The following is a 20,354-nucleotide window of genomic DNA, read 5'->3' as shown; positions in this document are numbered from 1 at the left end:
TTTTAAGATGAAAGGCTCACCACATTCCGGGGACTGAACCAAACTCTCTTGGAGTTCTTCGTGTAAATGAGCTTTGGTCCTTTTAACCAGAAGATTGAGACATGGCCACTTCCTGTCTCTCCTCTAACAACATCATTCTGCTTTCAGTTTATCTGCAGGTTGGAGGTAGAGTTCATGTTTTCCTACGGAAACTTTGGTTATGGATTTTCACATCAGGTTAGTTCCCTTCTTTTAAAAAACATATTCTGTTTTAGCTCATCAATTAAACCGGCCTGTTCTAAGCCTCTGTTTTTTTCCAGCTGGGCAACTTTAAAAAATAAGCATTTTTAGGGCTAGCATACAGAGTCTGATGACCTGGGTTCATTCCCAAGAGCCCACAGGGTGGAAGGAGAGGGTCTTCTCCCACAAACTGTCCTCTGACCTCAGACATGCACTCCCCCTAAAAAAAAAATAAATAAATGTTTAAAAGTAATCATTTAAAAATAAATGCTGTTTCACATTCTGCTCCTGAGATAAAAGGGATTTTCTGCACACACACACACACACACACACACACACACACACACACACACACACGCACACACACACACCAAAAAAACCCACCCCAAAACAAACAAAATAAAACAAAACACTTTACCATGTGTTTGATCATATATTTCAAATGATGATATTTTATTCAAAATGAATTTGTTGTAAGACTTCCTTTTTATTGTTTCTACACATTTTTATTATTAAAACCAATGTTATCTTAGGCATTTAACTGAGTGTGGAATTTTACATCTAGAAATATTCATCAAAAATGGAGTCATTGGTCATACACATATACATGTAGTCTCAGCATTCAGATTGAAGAAAGAATTACTCTAGAAAAATCATATATATATATATATATATATATATATATATATATATATATATATATATATATATATATATACTGTCACCTAGTATTTGAAAGAACTCTCTTATTTTGTTTTGTTTTTTGAGACTGTTTCTCTGTGTAGTCCTGGCTGTCCTGGAACTCACTCTGTAGACCAGGTTGGCCTCAAACTCACAGAGATCCACCTGCCTCTGCCTCCTGAGTGCTGGGATTAAAGGCATGCACCACCACCACTCAGCAAAAGAACTCTTGATATCCCTGGATCATCAGAATTCCGGGCGTGTTAGCAAAGCCCCATTAATGCTGTTGATGTATAGTGTGTGTGTGTCGGGGGGGGTGACCTTTCATTTCAGATTTTTGTTTAATAGTCTCAGATGAGTTTTGATTAGTAATTGATAATAAGGAGATTAATCTTACTGAATAAGTCTACTGCAATGTTGATTAAAAAATCCCTATGATATGTTTAAATTTTTGTCCACAGTATATCATGATTGTTAATATATTTTGAAACAGAAGTGTACAGATAGGAGCCACAAAAACAAGCCTTTTTTCCTCATCTGCTTTTACTGTTGTTTCCATTTGTTTATTTATTGTGATGCTGGGTGCTAACCCAGAGCCTTGGGCACAGCAGGCAAATGCTCTGCCACTGAGTTACGTGCCCAGGACATGACTTCGAGGAATAGAGACTTTCTATCCAGCTCAGGATGGTCCTGAGTTGTCTGTGGGCCCAGGGTCACTTTATACTCCTGGTTCTTACCTCAGACTGAGTGCTGAGCTTACTACATTAGTGTACTGGTTATTTTATTTTCTGTGTGTGCATGTATGCACATTAGGGTGTGTGTGTGTGTGTGTGTGTGTGTGTGTGTGTGTGTGTGTGAGAGAGAGAGAGAGAGAGAGAGAGAGAGAGAGAGAGAGAGAGAGATCTGTGTGCACACGCGCACGCGCGTAGAGGCTAGAGATAACTTTCGTCATTCCTCAGGAGCCATTCACTTGGTTTTTTGAGAGAGTCTCTCACTGGGACCTGGGGCTCACCAATTAGAATAATCCAGAGATCCCCTGTCTCTCCCCAGCACTGGGATTACAATGCATGCCACCATGCCCGGCTTTTTAGGTGGGTGCTTGATGTTGAACTGAGGTCTGCATGCTTGCACAGAGAGCCCTCAGCTGACGGAGCCATCTCTCTAGCCCTTATAGGCTTTTCCTGTGATGAGCGTGCCTTGTTAGACTCCCCGCTGCCATTATTTCTGTAGGTTACATTTAGCAGTCATAGCTCATGAATATCAATTTTAGAGGGAGGTTTTGTGTCCAAACATAAGCATAACATGTAAGAGCGTTCTTAGAGAGAGGCTGTTTTCAGATTTGCAGTCCCAGCACTAGAGAGGTGGAGCTAGGAAGAGCTCTGGGCCTTGCTGGCCAGCCACCATAGCCTACTTAATGAGCTCCAGGCCAGTGACAGACCTGAGGTTGTCCTCTGGACTACACACACAGCACACACATGTAGCGCACACACCTTCAGATACAAATGAGCACATACATATGCACACAAACAAATGCACACAGAGAGAAAGCAACAGCCTATTTTCAGATTAAAACTAGGCAAGTATTGTTTTATGTACGTAGACCTTACTGAAATGTAGAACAAAGGTATTACATGGAAAAGAACTGGTCATCCAACACAGTGCAACTTGACCAAGAACCTCTCAGGGATATGCTCCCTGCTCACCTATTGTGATGATGTGAAAAGAGCTCCCCATACGAGGCAGAAACATCTACACTCATGCTCTGTGGCGTACACCACTTTGTAATATTGAATGAATCACTGCTCTTCAATGTGATTTATAAAATATTCCCACTTACCTCATATTTTTATCAAAAGGGTGAGAGATATGTAATACTTGGCAAATGTTTAGCAGCCAACAATTAAGTCCCTTTCTTCATCCCTCTTCCACTTACATGCATCACTTAAGAACTGTATTGGCCTTCAGGGGCTGGGGGCTGTTAGTCCTATTATGGTGAATTATACTGTAATATGCTTACATTTTTATTCAGTTAAAACCTCTTCAAAAAATCATCGAACCATCTATGTTTATGAAGATTGCACCTCCTCCAGAAAGGACAGATCCTGTCACGTAAGTGTTTTGATTTCATTTCATATATTAAGGTCAAGTTGCATTTTAAGGTGTGATGGAGTGTATTAGTTATCTTAAGAACCCTGAGAGCCTGGCGGTGGTGGCACATGCCTTTAATCCCAGCACTTGGGAGGCAGAGGCAGGCAGATCTCTGAGTTCGAGGTCAGCCTGGTCTACAGCACGAGATCCAGGACAGGCACCAAAACTACACAGAGAAATCCTGTCTGGAGGGGGGCGAGAACCCCTGAGAACGTGGCCAAGATGGGCTAGAGCCTAAGGTAAGGGAAACACTGAATTCCTTTGCTTAATAAGATAAGACAAAGAGCCGGGTGTGGTGGCTCATGCCTGTAACCTCAACACTTGGGAGGTAGAGGCAGGAGGATGGAGAGTTCAGGGGGTTACTTGAAGCCCTGTGAAAAACAAGCAGACAAACGAAAAGATGGGACAGGTACTGAGTTTCAAGGTGTCACCCTGGAGAAAGGAGCTGAGGTCTAGAGATGAGAGGAGATGGAGGAGATGGGTGACTCCTTCATGAACGAAGACTTGGCTCAATGGGGTACTTAGCCAGCAAGATCCTCCTTATGGAATAAAAAGGAAGGACTTCTAAGACCCATGTGCCCAGTGGTTGCCAGTTTCTGCTCTATAGGACAGTGTCAGCCCACCCCACAGCACCCCAACTGCTACTTCCAGATGGGCTGTACAACAAAACAAACAAGCAGACAACTTCTACAGTGATGGGAAGTTGTTGCAACTTTCCCTTTCTACAGCCAGCAGACCGGTTTCGACTTTGGAGGTAACCTGTTCTTCATGTGGGTGCATTGTTCTGGCCAGTTTACCCAGGGACCAAGACCAAAGTACTGAGTAGAGCTCAAAGTGAGAGGGACTTTGTAAGCAGGGGCAGGCTGCTGGGCCAGTATGACCCAACAGGTCTGACGGAGTCTTGCACATAAATGAAAGAGAGAGGTACTGTTGGGCTCCTTAAGGGAGGCCCCTGTGGGTGAATTATACAATAAGTCCTTGGGATGTTTGAATGAAACCCTGATGCCCCTACAAATTACAGCTCTGCTTTTGAGAAGGAACTTTGGACTACTGGTGAAGCTTAGTAGAGATTGAATGTGTAAGCAGAGGCCATGAGGTCACCATGGAACCTCAGCTGCCATCACACTGAGGGGTGTCTGACTCCTCAGCCATGAAGTTGGGGGTCCTGGTGATGCTATACCTTCTAATGGAAATGGTGCCTGTGATTACTTACTTACCCTGGATAAAGGTGCTTATTCTGGACACAGCCGGGCTTTCCCAATATGCGCTGCTTTTCTGTAGACTTAAAAATGTCCCTTCCACCATCTTGGTATTCCACACTGTGGTGTTCAGATTGGAGAACTCAATTCACAGCAAATGCAGTACAATAGTCTATCCATGATCCATGAAATCCATTTTTACTATGTTCCCTACCGCCCTGAAACAACCCCCTCAACTTAACAGTGGAATGGCCTCTCCCATAAGTCAGTCACAGCAGAAACACTCAGACCTGGGCAAGGTTCTCCAGAAGGTTTTGTATACTCTGAATCAGTTACCAGAACCTGATGTGTTTTCTCCCGTAGCCCGTATTCAGTGGTCCATGAATCAGAGAGTGGAAATGAGAACAGCTCCTCGTCACCACTCCTCGTGATTCATGAACCAAACCTCTCCTGTTCCGGTGGCCTTCTCTTCTGCTGCCCTGAACTAGAAGTTAAGGCAACCACATGGCCACAGGGTCCTCATGGCCCAGCATCAACAGGCAAAGGAGGAAGTCACTGCCCTGGTAAAGCTAAGGAAAGCCTGGAAAAGGGGAGGAATCTCTTAATATTACCATCCCCCACAATTAAAGGATTTTTGCATTAAAAACTGTGTGGGGGTCTAGAAAAATAGCTCAATGGTTAAGAGCACTGGCCATTCTTCCAGAGGACTGGGGTTCGGCTCCCAGCACAAGGTAGCTCACAACCGTCTGTATCTCCAGTTCCAGAGTCTGACCCCCTGCTTTGGCTTCCAATGGGCACTGCACACACATGGTGCTCAGGTACCCATGCAGGCAAAAGACCAATACACACAAATAAATGAAATCTAAAAAAAAAAAAAATTCAGAAAAATCATCTGGCATGGGGGCATGCCATGGCATGCGTGTGGAAGTCAGAGGACAGCTTGTGGAAGGTGGGTCTCTCCTTCCACGTGATGCCAGGGATGGAACGCAGGTTCAGTTTTGGCAGCAAGTACCTTTACCTGCTGAGCCATCTCACTGGCCCTGAATCAGAATTCAATAAGAAAACTACAACATGTAGTCTGCACAGGACTGTTCATGGCCCTGAGGAGTGAAAGTTTCAACCACACCACCAGGGAAGGACCCAGCTGAAGTGCTTGCTAGTGTAGAGAAAGGACAGAATGGGCAGTGATAGAAGGAAAAGGTATAGGCTGTGACATGGGGGTACCTCCAGAAACAAGGGGTGTGCCTCCCTCTTGTATTTCCTCACTGTGGTGATGTATTGTGTACCCTAATAAATTAGCCTGAAGATCAGAGAACAGAACAAGCCAGTAGATTAAACACAGAAGCCAGGCACTGGTGGCACACACGCCATTAATTCCAGTACTTGGGAGTCACACGCCTTTAATCCCAGCACTAGGAAAGCTGAGACAGGACATGATATGGGTGGGCGGAGAAAGGTATATGAGGCGTGAGGAGACAGGAACTAAAGTCTTTCAGCTGAGGAAAGCTTTTCAGGCTGAGGAGTCCTAGAGATAAGAGGTGGCTTGTTCTTTTGTCTCTCTCATCTTTTAGCATTCACCCCAATATCAGGCTCCAGGTTTTTTATAAAAAGACCATTTAGCAATTCGAGTTACACCTCACCAGTTAGTTATGAATATTTGTGTGTGTGTGTGTGTGTGTGTGTGTGTGTGTGTGTGTGTGTGTAAGTAGTTTTGTTTTTTTCTCTCTCTCTCATCCCTACATCATACAACATCACAAAACTGAAGTTTTGGAATGTTGAGAAGAAGAGTAAACATTACTCAAAACTTTATTTCCTCTTCTGGTCTGTTGGCAGAGGGAAGTTGTATGGCGTCAGGTGGAACTGTGATCACGTGATTGTCTTCATTTGGAGGTTCAGAATGATTGAAGAAAGGTTGGGCGGTGGTGAACATGCCTTTAAACCCAGCACTTGGGAGGCAGAGTCAGGCAGATCACTGTTGTGGAATATTCGTACACTGTGTGAAGACATATTGCTGTGATTGATGTAATAAAGAGCTGAATGGCCAATAGTTAGGCAGGAGGTATAAACAGGACTTCCTGGGCAGAGAGAGGAAGTAGGAGGAGATAATTGAGGCTCAGAGGAGACACCAATGGAGACATGGAATGAGTTGGACACACAGAATGGGAGAGAGGTAAAGGCCATGTGGTAGAATGTAGATTAATAAAAATGTGGGTTAATTTAAGTTATAAGAGCTAGTGGGACAAGCCTAAGCTAAGGCCAAGCTTTCATTATTAATAATAAGTCTCCGTGTCATTATTTGGGAGCTGGCTGACGGGACAAAGAAAGACTCATTACAAACCACTGGGTACCCATGTGGTGCTACTACTTCCTGAATTGGGGAATACTATGGAAAGAACCTAGTTAGAGAATGGAGAAGTTGTGCATTCTATTTTTGAACATGTTACACTTAAGGTGCTCATCTCTGTATATAGCAAGGACTAGTGTTTACAGAACTGCCAAGTGTTAACTGTGACACTCCCTAGCTGTTAGACGTGTAAGGAAATTGTTTAATCTCTTTACTGCTGGCTTTCTTGTGTGTCAGGTGGATTCAGTAATTCTTATCCTGTGGGTTTGATGGAATAAGACAGTCAATATAGACAGACACATGCGTACAGTGCCTGCATGAAACCTAGTCCATAGAATTAGTTGTTCGAGAGAATGAGGGACTCTGAAGGCAGATTTGGCTATAAATGGTGGTCGAAGGACCAGACTCAAATACTTTCTATTTCTCCTTCCTTTGCATCTCCTCTTTTGCCATCCCTCCTGCCCACAACCTTGATAGGACAAGTAACCAAGAGAGCACTTCTTCCTTAGCTCCGTCTTCTTGACGGCCCATGGTAGTGGGTGAGCTGGTACAAGAAAACAGTTCAAAACAGCAGCGACCACACTGATTTTAGGGATGTGCTTTTATATAACGTTGGCATTTAACTCTATTACCATTTTTCAGAAATGTCATTACTCCACAACGAGTAGAATACCCAGCATTCTTATCCCCAGAATTTAATGTTACCGTCGGGTCTGCTGAAGCCAGCCAGCCATCTGCGGCGGTGCGACTTGAAAAACTCCGTGAGAAACCCCGGGAAAGGTAACGAGCCACATTTCATTTATGTACATGTAGTCTGTGTCATTCTAAATTCCCCGTGTTGAGCCACGGGCTTCCCGCTGGCCCAGGAATGCTCATTGTGATGCTGTTTCATGTGTCCATTGACTATTTCTCAGCAAATTAGGACGTTATTATGGTAAGAAAAGAGGTGAAACCCCATTCATAAGAAAGAAAACAAGATGCTTCCTTCATGCATGTCTCTTCTCTGTCTCCTGTGCTCTTTTTCCTCAGCCTCCTCTCTGTCGGTTCCTTCTGGCTCACGCTCCATCTCACTGGCTCGTCCTTTCTTTTTAATCTGCTGATGAACTAATTCAAGCTTGGATTGTAGTTACTTTCTCCCTCAGTTATGGGATTTCAGCCTTGGCTTCTCATCCCTTGGTCATAGTAGTCTTTGTGCTAAATAGTCCAGACCTCTGTAAATTACCACAGACATTGTGGCTTAATCTGTAGACATTTATTTCTCCTACTTCTGGTGACAAGATCCAGCATCATGACACTGGCTGAATGCATTTCATGACCTATAATTTAAGATGTCTTTGTTAACCCTTTTCAGTCTTTAACCATTCAATTCTTAAGGTTTTGTTTTTTTTGAGAAAAGATATGGTCCTTGAAACATACCATTGTGTGTTTGGTACTTGGAGAATACATGACATACAGTAGATATTCAGTGAGTCTTGGCTAAACAGACAAGATGTCAGATTCGATGACAAAGGTGTGTCCTCTGGTCATCCAGCTCATGTTAATGAATTTATGAAGATGATAACTAATACGTGCACACACTCACTTTCTATGTAGGTCCTCCTAGGTTATTTCAGACTATCTCACTGTATAACATCGACAACAAAATCTGGATGAAATCGATTCTGAAATTTTGTTTGAAAGCAATGAGTTATAAAAGCAGTGAGTATTTGCTGATCCAAGATTCCAGGAAATACAGAGGTCCAGGGATGTTGAGTCTGTTGTTTGGTGCCATCATTTTCAAGGGACTTGGTGGCAGCCAAGATGATAAAAAGCTGAGCAGAGCTAAGGTAGACATGCAGCCCTGAAGCAACAAAAGCCAGAGGTCAGCGTATCCCAAAGACGATGAGCTCCATAATACCCAGACTTGTACTTGGGCCTCCAGTGAGCTATGACAGACTGTGTCTAAATGCCATGGCCTAGTTGCCTTAGTTGCCTACCACTGATCCATACCACTAGTCTCTACTCTGGAGGTAGAAGTAAGAGTGAGCCTGAAAAACACTGATCTTTCTGAGAATGGAAGCCAGGTTTGATCACTCTAATCTTAATCTCAGATGTTTTGAGGTGATCTGAGTTACCAGGGTTCTTAACCTAGTAGACTGCCAGAGGTAAATGCATGCCTTCTCCAGAGGAAAAAACACACAAGAGCCTCAAATTCATTCTATAAAGTTCCAAATACAGTGTCCTGCACTCAGGAAGACAGCTATATGCAAGAGAATATAGTATTTATTATACACACACACACACACACACACACACACACACACCCCCTAAGAGCAAACAGTGAAAACAAATACACTAAGCACAGACTTACAGGAGAGCCAGATGTCAGAGTTATCGGATCTAGGTTCCAAATAGCAATGGTTGCTACAGATAGAGTGCTTATGCTTCGCACTTTCATATGCTGAAGCCATAATCCCTTACTGATGATGTTTCAGGGCAGCACCTTGCATTTTGTTGACTACAGCCTTATATTGAGGTTTAATCTGTTCTGTCATTTGTGTGTCCCCAAACTGGACACACAATGCAAGAGTGAGCTCAATTTGGTATAATTTTTTTTTTTTTTTTTTTCTGAGACAGGGTTTCTCTGTGTAGCTTTGCGCCTTTCCTGGAACTCACTTGGTAGCCCAGGCTGGCCTCGAACTCACAGAGATCCGCCTGGCTCTGCCTCCCGAGTGCTGGGATTAAAGGCGTGCGCCACCACTGCCCGGCCTCAATTTGGTATAATTTTTTTGGTAAGACTGATATTGGGTTCTTTTATCATGCAGCACGTGATGCTTGCCTTTGTAATCTATTTATTTATTTATTTATTTTACACCTTTGCAATTTTTTTAATTTGTTAGTTTTTGTTAGAATCCATACTGCATTTCTGGAAATACACTATCAAAATGATGTTATTCTAATTCTACCACTTTGTTTCTATTTGTTAAATGGAATAATTTTATAAATCTCCTTCTTGGTTGCCCAGTGTTAACATTTCCTGTAGGGAAGGATGGGTGAATGCTGGATTGCCTTTTTCCTTCAGTCACACCTGGTTCTTAGGTTGGTTTCTGATCATCCTTCAAAAGCAATGCATTGGTTGTCTCTTGCTGCATTGAGAACCACCCTGAATGTAGGTCTATTGCTAGTTTCTGTAGACTACCCTTTTTATCTTTTCTTCTTGGCTGGGTTCATTTGTATAGTCAGATGACAGCAGAAATAGATGAAACACAAGAAAGCTTTGCTCACTCATCTGCCAGTTGGTTCCAGCTAAGAGCTGGGCCCTGAGTTTTCCTTGTGACTTCCCGGTTGGTTCCAGCTAAGAGCTGGGCCCTGAGTTTTCTTTATGGCTTCCCAGTTGGTTCCAGCTAAGATCTGGGCCCTGAGTTTTCCTTGTGGCTTCTGGTAGGCTGTCCTGGCTTCATTACAGAAGGGCATTCTGAAATCAGCATTTGTACCACTGTGCAAATGCTCCTCATACTTTTGTTTATGTCCCATTAATGGTGTCCCACTGGCCAAGGCACGTCTCATGGCCATCCTTGGGGATAAATACATGGGGAGTTCTATAATGAGATTTTTGAAGAGAAAAGTAGTTAGGAAATATTGTAGCCAAATACAGTGTTCCCTGAATTCTTATATATGGAAGTCCTCAATACTGACTTTGGTTTTAAAGGAAGTTTTAACTACTTTGCTATGAGGTTTGTTATAAATGCCACTCACGGGCTTTTGGTTGCTTCTTACATTCTATTACTTTCTGCAGGGATCTGAAAAGACTCAGGAATTGCGCTGCCTCTGCAGCCGCTGCCATCCCCAGACTTCCCACTTGCACATCCTCTCAGTGAGCTCCAGCAGCACATGGCAATTCGCCATATAATGTATATCATATCAGTTAAGAAGCAAGAATTTTTTTAAAGGGGAGAACATGCTTTGTTGAAAAAATATTATATATACATTCAGTGACAAAAAGCATGAACATATAGTGGTAGACCAGGTGTTTTCCCCCCCTCCCCGACCCCAGTTCTTACTGTTATTATTTGTGTTGCTGGGGGGGTTGAACAGAGGGCCTCAAGCATTCTAGGTAAATGCTCTCTATCATTGTGTTACACCACCATCCTTCTCAATTAATATGTTTTAATCTCTGACATAACAATATTTAAAGGTAGAACTTCAGGGAAATAACTGGGGCTAGATTAGGTTTGAGGATGAAGTCCTTGTAATGCAATCAATGTCCTTATAAAAGTTACAAAAAGAGGAGAAGACATGGCATCCATCCCTCCACTATGAGAATACAGGATGATGGCCACCTGAAGCCAGGAGACATTCACCAGCATCTGGGCAAGCTGGCACCTCGATATTAGACATCCTACCTAGCCTTGAGAATTGTGAGAAATAAATGTCTGTTGTTTAATCCACCCAATATATGGTATTCTGTTATTGCAGCCCAAACTGACCAAAATAAGGCAATTAAAACACCAAGAATACATAATACATAATTGAACAATTTTGAAATGTGTTTATAAAGCTTAAATAATGATAATAAAGTTATTACCTGCATAAGAACCACATCGTTATCCCTAATGGCAGACACGCCTTTATGAGAGGTACCTGTCTCCTTAATCATTCCCTATACCCACGACCTTGTTTTGTTGTAATCATTGCTTTTAACTGCATCCTTAGATATTACTTACGTTGTTAGTTTCTCACTTTTGGAACTTCTTATAAATGGAACATATTGTATTATTCTTCTGTGAATTTTACTATATGTAAAATATATATGCACACACCCCTCTGCCACTTGCTTTTTTCATCTATAGCTGATGGCTTTGTTTAGGTTTGAAAACATGAAAAAGGAGTACAGAAATCTGAACACATGGATGGAGAAAGCTGAGTACTTGAAAAACCTTATTACTCCAAAAGTGGCTCTCCAAGATTCTGAGGTAACTGACAAAGTGCTTCTCTCGTCTGTGGCATGTACTACATTGTTTAATAGAAACATGCTTTGATAATGTAAAATGTTTGATCAGATAATTGCTTATTACCATTAAATAAAATGCTATTCACAGTTCACATTCTTTTCTATATTAACAATGTACCACCTGGTGGTAAGCGTTTATTCATAATTTATAAGGTTGAATTAATTGGCCAATTTAAAGTCTACCTTTCAGTGGCATTCAGCCTGTCCACCAAGTTGCATATCCATTACCACAATCAATTTTAGAACATTTTTACTATTTCTAAACAGAAGTAGCCTAACACCGTGAGTCAATACTTTCTCAGTTCTCCAATTGCCCTCTGCAGCAGCCAATCTATTTTCTTAAATATACATTTGCCCATTCCAAACATTGCATAAAAGTGGAATTATATATAAATACGTGGTCCTTTGTAGCTTACTTTTTTCTCTCTTACCATAGTGTTTTCCGAGTGCTTTCTTGTTGGTAGCATATATCAGCATTCCATTTGTTTCCAGATACATTTTATTTATGCGTTCATCCACTGAACACATGTGTATACTATTGTGGATATATATACATGTGGATGTATATACTATTGTATATACTACTGAGCTATAGTGAAGGATACTGCTGTGGACTTTCATGTGCAGACTTCTTTGTTTTCTTGAGATGGGCTGAGTTTCCCAGGCGAACCTCAAACTTGGAGTTCTTCTGCCCTAGCCTCCCAAGTGCTCAGATCACAGATGTGGACCAGAATACTTAGCTTTCTTATAGATGTTTTTGTGTGAACAAATGTTTTTAATTTTCCTTCAGGAATGCCCAGGACCAGAGGCTGGGTCAAATGGCAATTCACAATTTAAAGTTTTGAAAAATTGCCAAATTATTTCTACAAGCAGCTTTGCTATCTTACATTCCAAAAAAATGTGGGATGGTTTTGAGTCTTGGGTACTGGTTGGTTTTTCACATAGTCATTATTGCTAGTCCAAATGTTACTGACGTTATCGTGAATTCAAAGTGCTGACTCACACATTTTTAGTTTTCTGATGATGGATGGTGTGAACACTTTTTTCAAACACTCACCGACCATTTGTATATCTTCTTTGGATAAATATTTATTCAAATCTTTCAACAAATTTTAAATGGGATCTTTTGCCTTATTGTTGAACTGCAATGGTTTTTAAAAATGTATTTGAAATTTAGATATTCAATCTAACTTATACATTTTGGTTAATAAATAAAGGATTCCTAGCTCAGATAAAACATTTACTGAGATCACAACCCTGAAATACTAGTCATACTGTGTTGATATTTTTATGTTTTATAATTTCTCTGTAATAGTTGGGCAGCGATATAATGTTATGGGTGTTAAAATAATTAGTGTGTGCTAATATAGAGTGAATATTTGGGGAAACTTAGAACAGTGGTTAAAGAGGGTGGATTTTTGCTCTTGTTTTTAAAGGTACTTGATACAAAAGTTCAATGTCATCATACATTACAAATATAGACATAATTTTAAAGACATAGGCCATAATGTAGTCCAATGAAAATGCATCCCCTGGCACTCTCCCTCTCTGCGTGAAGTCACACAGTTAACACTGCTGTTGGCCTCTCCGTCTCTTCTGCTTTCAGTCCCTGACTTAAGATTCTCGGGTTTCTTCTCTCAGGAGCAGCAACTGCTCTTGAAATCATGCTCCTTGGATTGACTTTCTCACCAACTTCTTCTTGTCCTCTGTAAATTTAGAAGAAAAGTGTGTGTACTAAACTTGTATTAACTTTGTGTTCTTACCTATGAGTTTTATGACAGAAACTAATAATATTCATTAAATAAAATTATGAAAGCAGAAACATTTTAGTTCTTTAAGTATTTTGCCCAACATGTTTTCTTTCTTTCTGTGTGTGTCTAGGAAGTTAGTTTGATTGAAGTATCTGAACACAATTATAGTCTATTGGAAGAAGAGCATGAAAATGTGTCACATGGTAAGAAAAAAATCATGTTTATTTTTATGTTTATTATTAAGATAATTAAAGCAAGGTGTTATAAAAGTTACTAATTTGTTTTAAATGGGTTTTATTTTTGTCATACATCAATATATATATTTTTATTATTGTATCAATTACATTTGTATTTTGTAAAAATTTCAAAGAAAAGTTTTAGACCCCATTAAGAGTTTTTTAACTTTTAAAATTATTTTATGTGTGTGGATGTTTTGTCTGCACACATGCCTGTGTACCAAGTTTATTCCTGGTACCCTTAGAGGCCATCAGAGAGCATCATTTCCCCTAGGACTAGAGTTACAGGTGGTTGTGAGCCATCACTGGGTGCTGGGAAACGAATCTGGTTCCTCTGCAGGAGCAGCCAGTGCTCTTACTGCTGAGTCGTTTCTCCAACCCCAGGAGTTGAAGACATTGTAATGGCCCTTTGCTTCCTTAAAGATAGAAAAAATTTAAATCTCAACTGTGATATTTATAAAGATATTTTGTTAAGCATTTTGAACTGTAGAACTATTAAGATAGGGTGTGTGTGTGTGTGTGTGTGTGTGTGTGTGTGTGTGTGTGAAATAGAGAGAGGGGGAGAGACAGAGACAAGAGAGACAAAGAGAAAGAGACAGGCAGAAAGAGAGAGAAATTATGGTGGAGGGAATTCAATTCATATCTAACTTGAGAACTTAACCATAAATTATCAGTAAGAGATTTAGTTAATGAAAAGTGGTGTTTACACGGTCACCTAAACATCTCTCTCAAACTTACTTAGAAAGCAAGTGGAGGTATACCACTGTCTTTAAACACATGGTTATCTATCTGTAAAGTCTTTAATTCGAGTGTGTAATATAATTTAATGTTGCAAGACTTTTGCTGCAACTTAATCACCTTTCCAAGCTATTTCCATTTCCTCCTGCTGTGTGAGCCTTATATACAGATGTGTGCGTGTTCACATCTCTGTCACTGTGCTAACCTGGTATCTTCAACCTACACTAGGTGATGATGCAAGCTTGTTTTTAGTGCTGTTTTTACTGTTTAATTGCAGCACTAAAGAGGAAGCCTAGGACCTCACACTCGCTAGGCAAGCACTGTGCCACCCACCTCCCTCCACAGTCCTGACGCTCATGCTTTAAGTGGAAGATAATCACAGACTCTCTCTTCAGTACTGCATACGGAGAAAACATAGTATCTCTCTCCCTCTTACTGTGGGGTTTTTGTATTCTGTGTTTCACTTATCGAGAGGTTTTTTTGTTTTTTGTTTTTCAAGACAGGGTTTCTCTGTGTAGTTTTGATTCCTATCCTGGATCTCGCGCTGTAGACCAGGCTGGCCTCGAACTCACAGAGATTCACCTGGCTCTGCCTCCCAAGTGCTGGGATTAAAGGCGTGCGCCACCACTGCCCCAGCTTTCCAGAAGGCTTTTGTATTCGATTTTTTCGTATCCAATGGATCATCTAATGACTTGATTCCTTTTGGTATTTCTGAAGCCTCCAGCATTACATTGTGTGCATGTGTGCGCACACACACACACACACACACACCATACATACACATATACACACACAGACACACACAACATACACACACACATATACACATACAAACACACACACCATATGCGTGCAGAATTAAAAGATCTACACTAAACGACTTAGTTTCATATCACTAAGAACTAGAACAGAAACCAACTTCAAAGTTAGAGGAAATAAAGATCATGTTAGAAAATGTTTTTTCAATTAGAGAATAGAAAACATCAATAAAGCTTAGATTTTAAAAAGGTAAATAATTTTGACAAATTGAACTAGACTAAGAAAAGAATAAAATGTGGCTGGAGAAATGGTTCAGAGGTTAAGAGTCTTTGCTGCTCTTGCAGAGGACCTGGGTTCAGTTCCCAGCACCCATATGGCAGCTCACAACCATCTGTAACTCCAGTTCCAGGGTATCCAACACCCTCTTCTGACCTTCCCAGGCAACAGGCACGCATATGATGTACAGACATACATGCAAGAAAATACTCATATACGTAAAATAAAATAAATCTAAGAAAGAAAGAAAAATAACTTACTAGGTTAGCTGGCCTTAAATTCAAACAATCCACCTGCCTTTGCCTCCCACATGCCACTATACCTGGCCCCTCCCCCAATTTTATAATGTATAGTTTTTCTCTAAACTCGGAACAAGGTAAGGATGTCGTTCCCTGAGACTTGTATTGAGCACAGTACTACAAGTCCTAATAGAGCAATTGGTCAAGAAAAAGAGATAAATGCCATCCACCTCAGAAAGGAAGATGGCAAAATTCTGTTTTTACAGGACATGACCTGACATTTGTAGAATCTTTATTTAGCCTTTGATAATTTCACTTACAATGTATATCGTGTATCTTGTCTATATCCAATCCAAATCTCCCCTTACTTCGTCTGGACCTCCCAAGACTTTGCTTCCCAACTTCATGTTATTGTCTCTTTTTTAATAACTTATGAGCCCCGTGAGTGCTGCCTGCATGCATATGTGTATGCATCCATTGGAACATAGGCAGCCTACCAGCAGCCACACACCCAAAGAAAAATGACTGTCCTTTCTCTAGCAGCCATCGATGTCAACAGCTCCCCAGCTAGGGGCAGAACCTATGAGAGCCTGCCCCATCCACACTGGAGTGTTGACTGGCTTGTTTTATACAGGTCTCATGTAAGTAACCATAGCTGCTATGAGTTTGTGAGTGCAATGCCCACGTTATATCCAGCATACAGCATTTCACAACACACACACACACACACACACACACACACACACACACACACACACACACACACACACCGCCCCTGTCTTCTGAAAGTCTCTCTACTCTTTGTTCCACACTCCTTGAGGGGGTTGATATAAACGTTGCACTCAGTGCTCACTTCTCAGCATGCTGACCAGCCCTGGGTTTCTGCACCCACTGCTGCCCACTGCAGAGACAAGCTTTTCCCACCAAGGCTGAGAGCAGGACTAATATGGGTCCAGACACATGTGTAGAGGCAGTTTGACAGCACAGGACATGATCTTGTATGTGCAACACCCAAAAGACTCCACAAGAAAAACACACTCGGACTAATCAATAAATCTGACAAAGCTGAAGTTATAAAATCATGTAAAAAGCAGTTTCATTCTGCCTATCAACCGTGAGCTATCTGAGAAAGAAAGTGAATGGAAGATAATTAGAGACTTAGATGAGACTTGAAACTGTAAGATTTTTCAGGTGATAGATGAGAAAAATTCAATGACATTGGTGCAAGTGAGAATTCCTTTAATGAGTCAGGAAAAGTGCACGTACCCAAAGCACAAACAGATGGCCAGGCTGTGTCCCGCTAAAGAGCTTTTGACAGGGAACAGTGAGTGAAGAGGTAATATACAGATCTGCAAAGCATGTGTCTGGTAAATGGTACTATCCAAACTACATAAGGAATTTTTTCAACTCACTAACCACAATAACAAATCAAATTTAAATAACCTGATTAAAATGGCTTAGGCACTTGTATATAAATCTCTACAAAGAGAAAGACAAATGTTCAGCATCACTAATCCTCAGTTCAGTATAAATCAAAGTCATGTTAAAATGTCATCTTAGACCTCATCCGATGGTTGATACCAAAGAGAGAACATGCATTGGTCAGGATGTGAGGGAATGGAAAGCCTTGAGCATTGTTGGTGGACGGTAAACTGACTCAGGGGCTTGGGGAACAGTATGAAGATTACACACCAGTTCATGCACACATGTTCATATGTACATACAGTTTCTTGTTTCTTATCTGCTCCCCTATCGTCCTAGAAACTTGTCAGCCTGTTTTCACTAAGGTACTTTTCATGTTTGAATAGCTGCTTTAATAACTCTTTACTTGAAGGGAGAAAAATTATAATCACAGCTTATCAGTGTAGATACATGTGAGTAATTCAATGTTATTTAAAACAGTATTCATTATTTTTTAAAACAGATATCCATTATAGAAAATCTGATACTATTTCAACTGAGGTAAGAGAATCTCTTTTTTTTTTTAAGATTGATTATATTTTGTGTCTTGCCTGCCTGTGCAACACATTCATGCCTAGTTCCTGCAGAGGCTAGAAGAGGGCTAAATCTCTCCTGGAACGGGAGTTACAGATGGTTGTGCGCCGCCAGGTGGGGGCTGGGAATCACACCTGGGTCCTCTGCCAAGGCAGCCAGTACCCTTAACCACTGAGCTTAACCATCTTAACCATCTCTCCAGCCCCCCGGAGAATTTCTGATGGTCACTATTCTGTGAAGGGATGGAATAGTCAGTAGTGGAAGACGGATGCAAATCAAGAAGCATCCCTAAGGTTATCCAGTAGCTTCTGTTGTGACAGTGTCTATACTCTTAGATATCTTTAAGTTAAAGCACTCTATGGAAGCAGACTCGGGGACAAAGCAGTAACCAGTTAGAGTGCAGAGCAAGGGAGAGGGGTGAGGATGTGAAGGGAGAAGAGGGGAACCCGTGGAGCTCTGCATAGGCTCGGAAAGCAGAAGGTCTAGCCACGATTTTACTTTCTCCAGAAGCACTTACCATGCTGTGAACGTGGTCCATGTAATAAAGTATCCATTTCAACATAGGAATCAGGAAAAAGTGGAATTAACTTCATAGAATGTTTCATTCTATTAAGGAATAAATCCTCATGTAAATCAGTAAAGAATAAAAACTTTGTCTCTGCTTTTTGATGCTACTTAATTGTTTCCAACAGGCTCAGTGACTCCGAAATGTCAGTTGAAGAATCAGCATGTATGATGTATGATTTTTTTCCAAGTAAAAGAAAGGAATTAGGGAAGCAAGATAGAGAGAGACTTTTGTATAACATTGAATCTATTTAGCTTAAGAAGCTAGCCTTCATGGTCCCTTTCTTGGTATTATTTTGCTGTTCCATTTTCCTTTATCTTATTATGTAATTGCGATATTGCCCTTTGTGTCATTTTGATACTAAAGTTTCCCTTGATTCTGGAAATTGGTGATGGTCTGACAATGTAACAACAGCCCCCAGATTTCCTTAACATGTCACCAATTTATGCAATCGAGACATATGCAAAGGGCTGCTCCGTAAACCGCTCCTTTGTCACATTGTGGATAACAGTCTCAGGCAAGTCTAAGATTTCTCAATGTCTTCTTGAGGATCGTACTAACTTACAAATGTCAGTGGTAGTATATAAAGGACAAACGTGCAATGGATTTTGATTCTTTAACTTTAAATGCTCATTCGTGAATAATGATTACATTTATTTTCTTAATCTTTTTGTAGTCTACGGACAAGAGTGATAAGGAAAACCTGGTAATACCAGCTTTGAAACTGTCGGACCAAGATTACTCAGAGCCCTTTCTTCGTAAAAACAGTGAATCAGTGCCGGAAGACAATCCTCTGTCCCCTATTCACAGCCTGCAGATAATAGAGGAGGATGAGGTGCAGCACTCACATGCCCCTTTTGTGTGGGAAGACAAGCCACAGGAAGAGAGAAGTGTGATGTTGCCATTGGATGAACAGCTGATCCCCAAACCTTCAAGCATTTTAAGAATAACCTCTTCTCTACAGGAGGTAAAGTCGAGATGTGTACCCGTAAACCCTGAGAGCGTGAGGAGGAGGAGGAGTTTAGGTTTCTTTCCAAATGAATGAGGTGTCAAAGCAGACATGTGAGCTGAAAGGAGAGGGGGCTAGTCTGGGTTCCCGAGATTTGAAATACAAAGGTGGCTTCCAAGGCAAGATCCAACAAAAGCTCAACTAAGTGTTTCCCCCACAGCAAAACTTCAGACAGGCAAACCCCAAATAATTATTTTTTAAATCGATTAAATACCAATAAATTTAAAATTCTTCAAACGTCTCTAAATACATTAAATGTTCTTACTCTGTATGTACTGATCAGTTAAGGGGGAAATTTTTGAAAGAACAGCAAACTGTCAATAGTTAATCCCCAGGGTAGTGTGTGACTCTGCTGAAAATGTAGTCACAGTTACAAACGTAAACTCCAAGGAGACCGAAGAGCCTAGGGAATTATTCTCGTAGAACTGTTTAAACTGTTGTAGCACACAATATAGCACGCGGGTCCCCTGGTTTCAGACTCTGACTGTAAAGGTAAGGTACACCAGGTAAGCCTCTCCACACAGCACTCCCTTTCTGGCAGGCTCCCCATCCCATCTGAAGCACTGTTGCTGGCAGCTATTTTAAAAGGCAGCACAGGACCAGAGTGAGGTCGAGACCTCAGTTAAGGTTCTGCTTCTGAATATCCCAGGGACTGTCTTTTGACACCTGAGTGTCTAACTCTAGTCCTCATCTCTTGATGGAATCAAAGGCATCGCTAAATTCCCTCTGAAATTTCAAAAGATAGACTTGTATTTAATAACTCTAGCTGGGAATTTAATTACTTAAGTCAGCAGCTTAAAGCAGTATAATTAGAATAATGTTCTTCTTTACTTGATGAAAGGTAATCCATGCTTATAAAAAAAAAGTTTTAAAAAGGCTGGGTGGTGGTAGCAGTGCACACCTTTAATCCCAGCACTGGGGAAGCAGAAGCAGGAGGATCTTTGTGAGTTCGAGGCCAGCCTGGTCTACAGAGTGAGTTCCAGGACAGCCAGGACTATTACACAGATAAACAAAAATGTTTGGAAAATGGAAAACTTGAAAGACAAACTAAATAAAAATAGTTATAATTCCCTTACCATATTAACAATTTTAGTTATTTCAATCTGTGTTATTCATATATATATATATATATATATATATATATATATATATATATCCTTTATTTTTCGTACTTGAATCAAATTTATATTTTTGTTTGTATTAGT

The 20,354-nt window shown here is 40.8% G+C and overlaps 1 protein-coding gene across 1 annotated transcript in view; it reads left to right on the top strand.

Moving 5' to 3' along the window:
* C2cd6 (C2 calcium dependent domain containing 6) overlaps positions 1 to 20,354 on the top strand; it is a 92,266-nt gene that overhangs the window by 16,712 nt on the left and 55,200 nt on the right. The window contains exons 7-13 of the mRNA XM_052749538.1: positions 148 to 216; positions 2,930 to 3,009; positions 7,234 to 7,371; positions 11,438 to 11,543; positions 13,463 to 13,535; positions 17,505 to 17,542; positions 18,817 to 19,107. Of these exons, the coding sequence (XP_052605498.1) occupies positions 148 to 216; positions 2,930 to 3,009; positions 7,234 to 7,371; positions 11,438 to 11,543; positions 13,463 to 13,535; positions 17,505 to 17,542; positions 18,817 to 19,107 (795 nt within the window). The remainder of the gene's footprint in view (positions 1 to 147; positions 217 to 2,929; positions 3,010 to 7,233; positions 7,372 to 11,437; positions 11,544 to 13,462; positions 13,536 to 17,504; positions 17,543 to 18,816; positions 19,108 to 20,354) is intronic.

Source organism: Peromyscus californicus, unplaced genomic scaffold (genome assembly GCF_007827085.1).
Source record: "Peromyscus californicus insignis strain IS unplaced genomic scaffold, ASM782708v3 Scaffold_21__1_contigs__length_65335640, whole genome shotgun sequence".
In the NCBI taxonomy this organism is placed as follows: Eukaryota; Metazoa; Chordata; class Mammalia; order Rodentia; family Cricetidae; genus Peromyscus; species Peromyscus californicus.
This window is presented reverse-complemented; position numbering and strand designations above follow the sequence as displayed.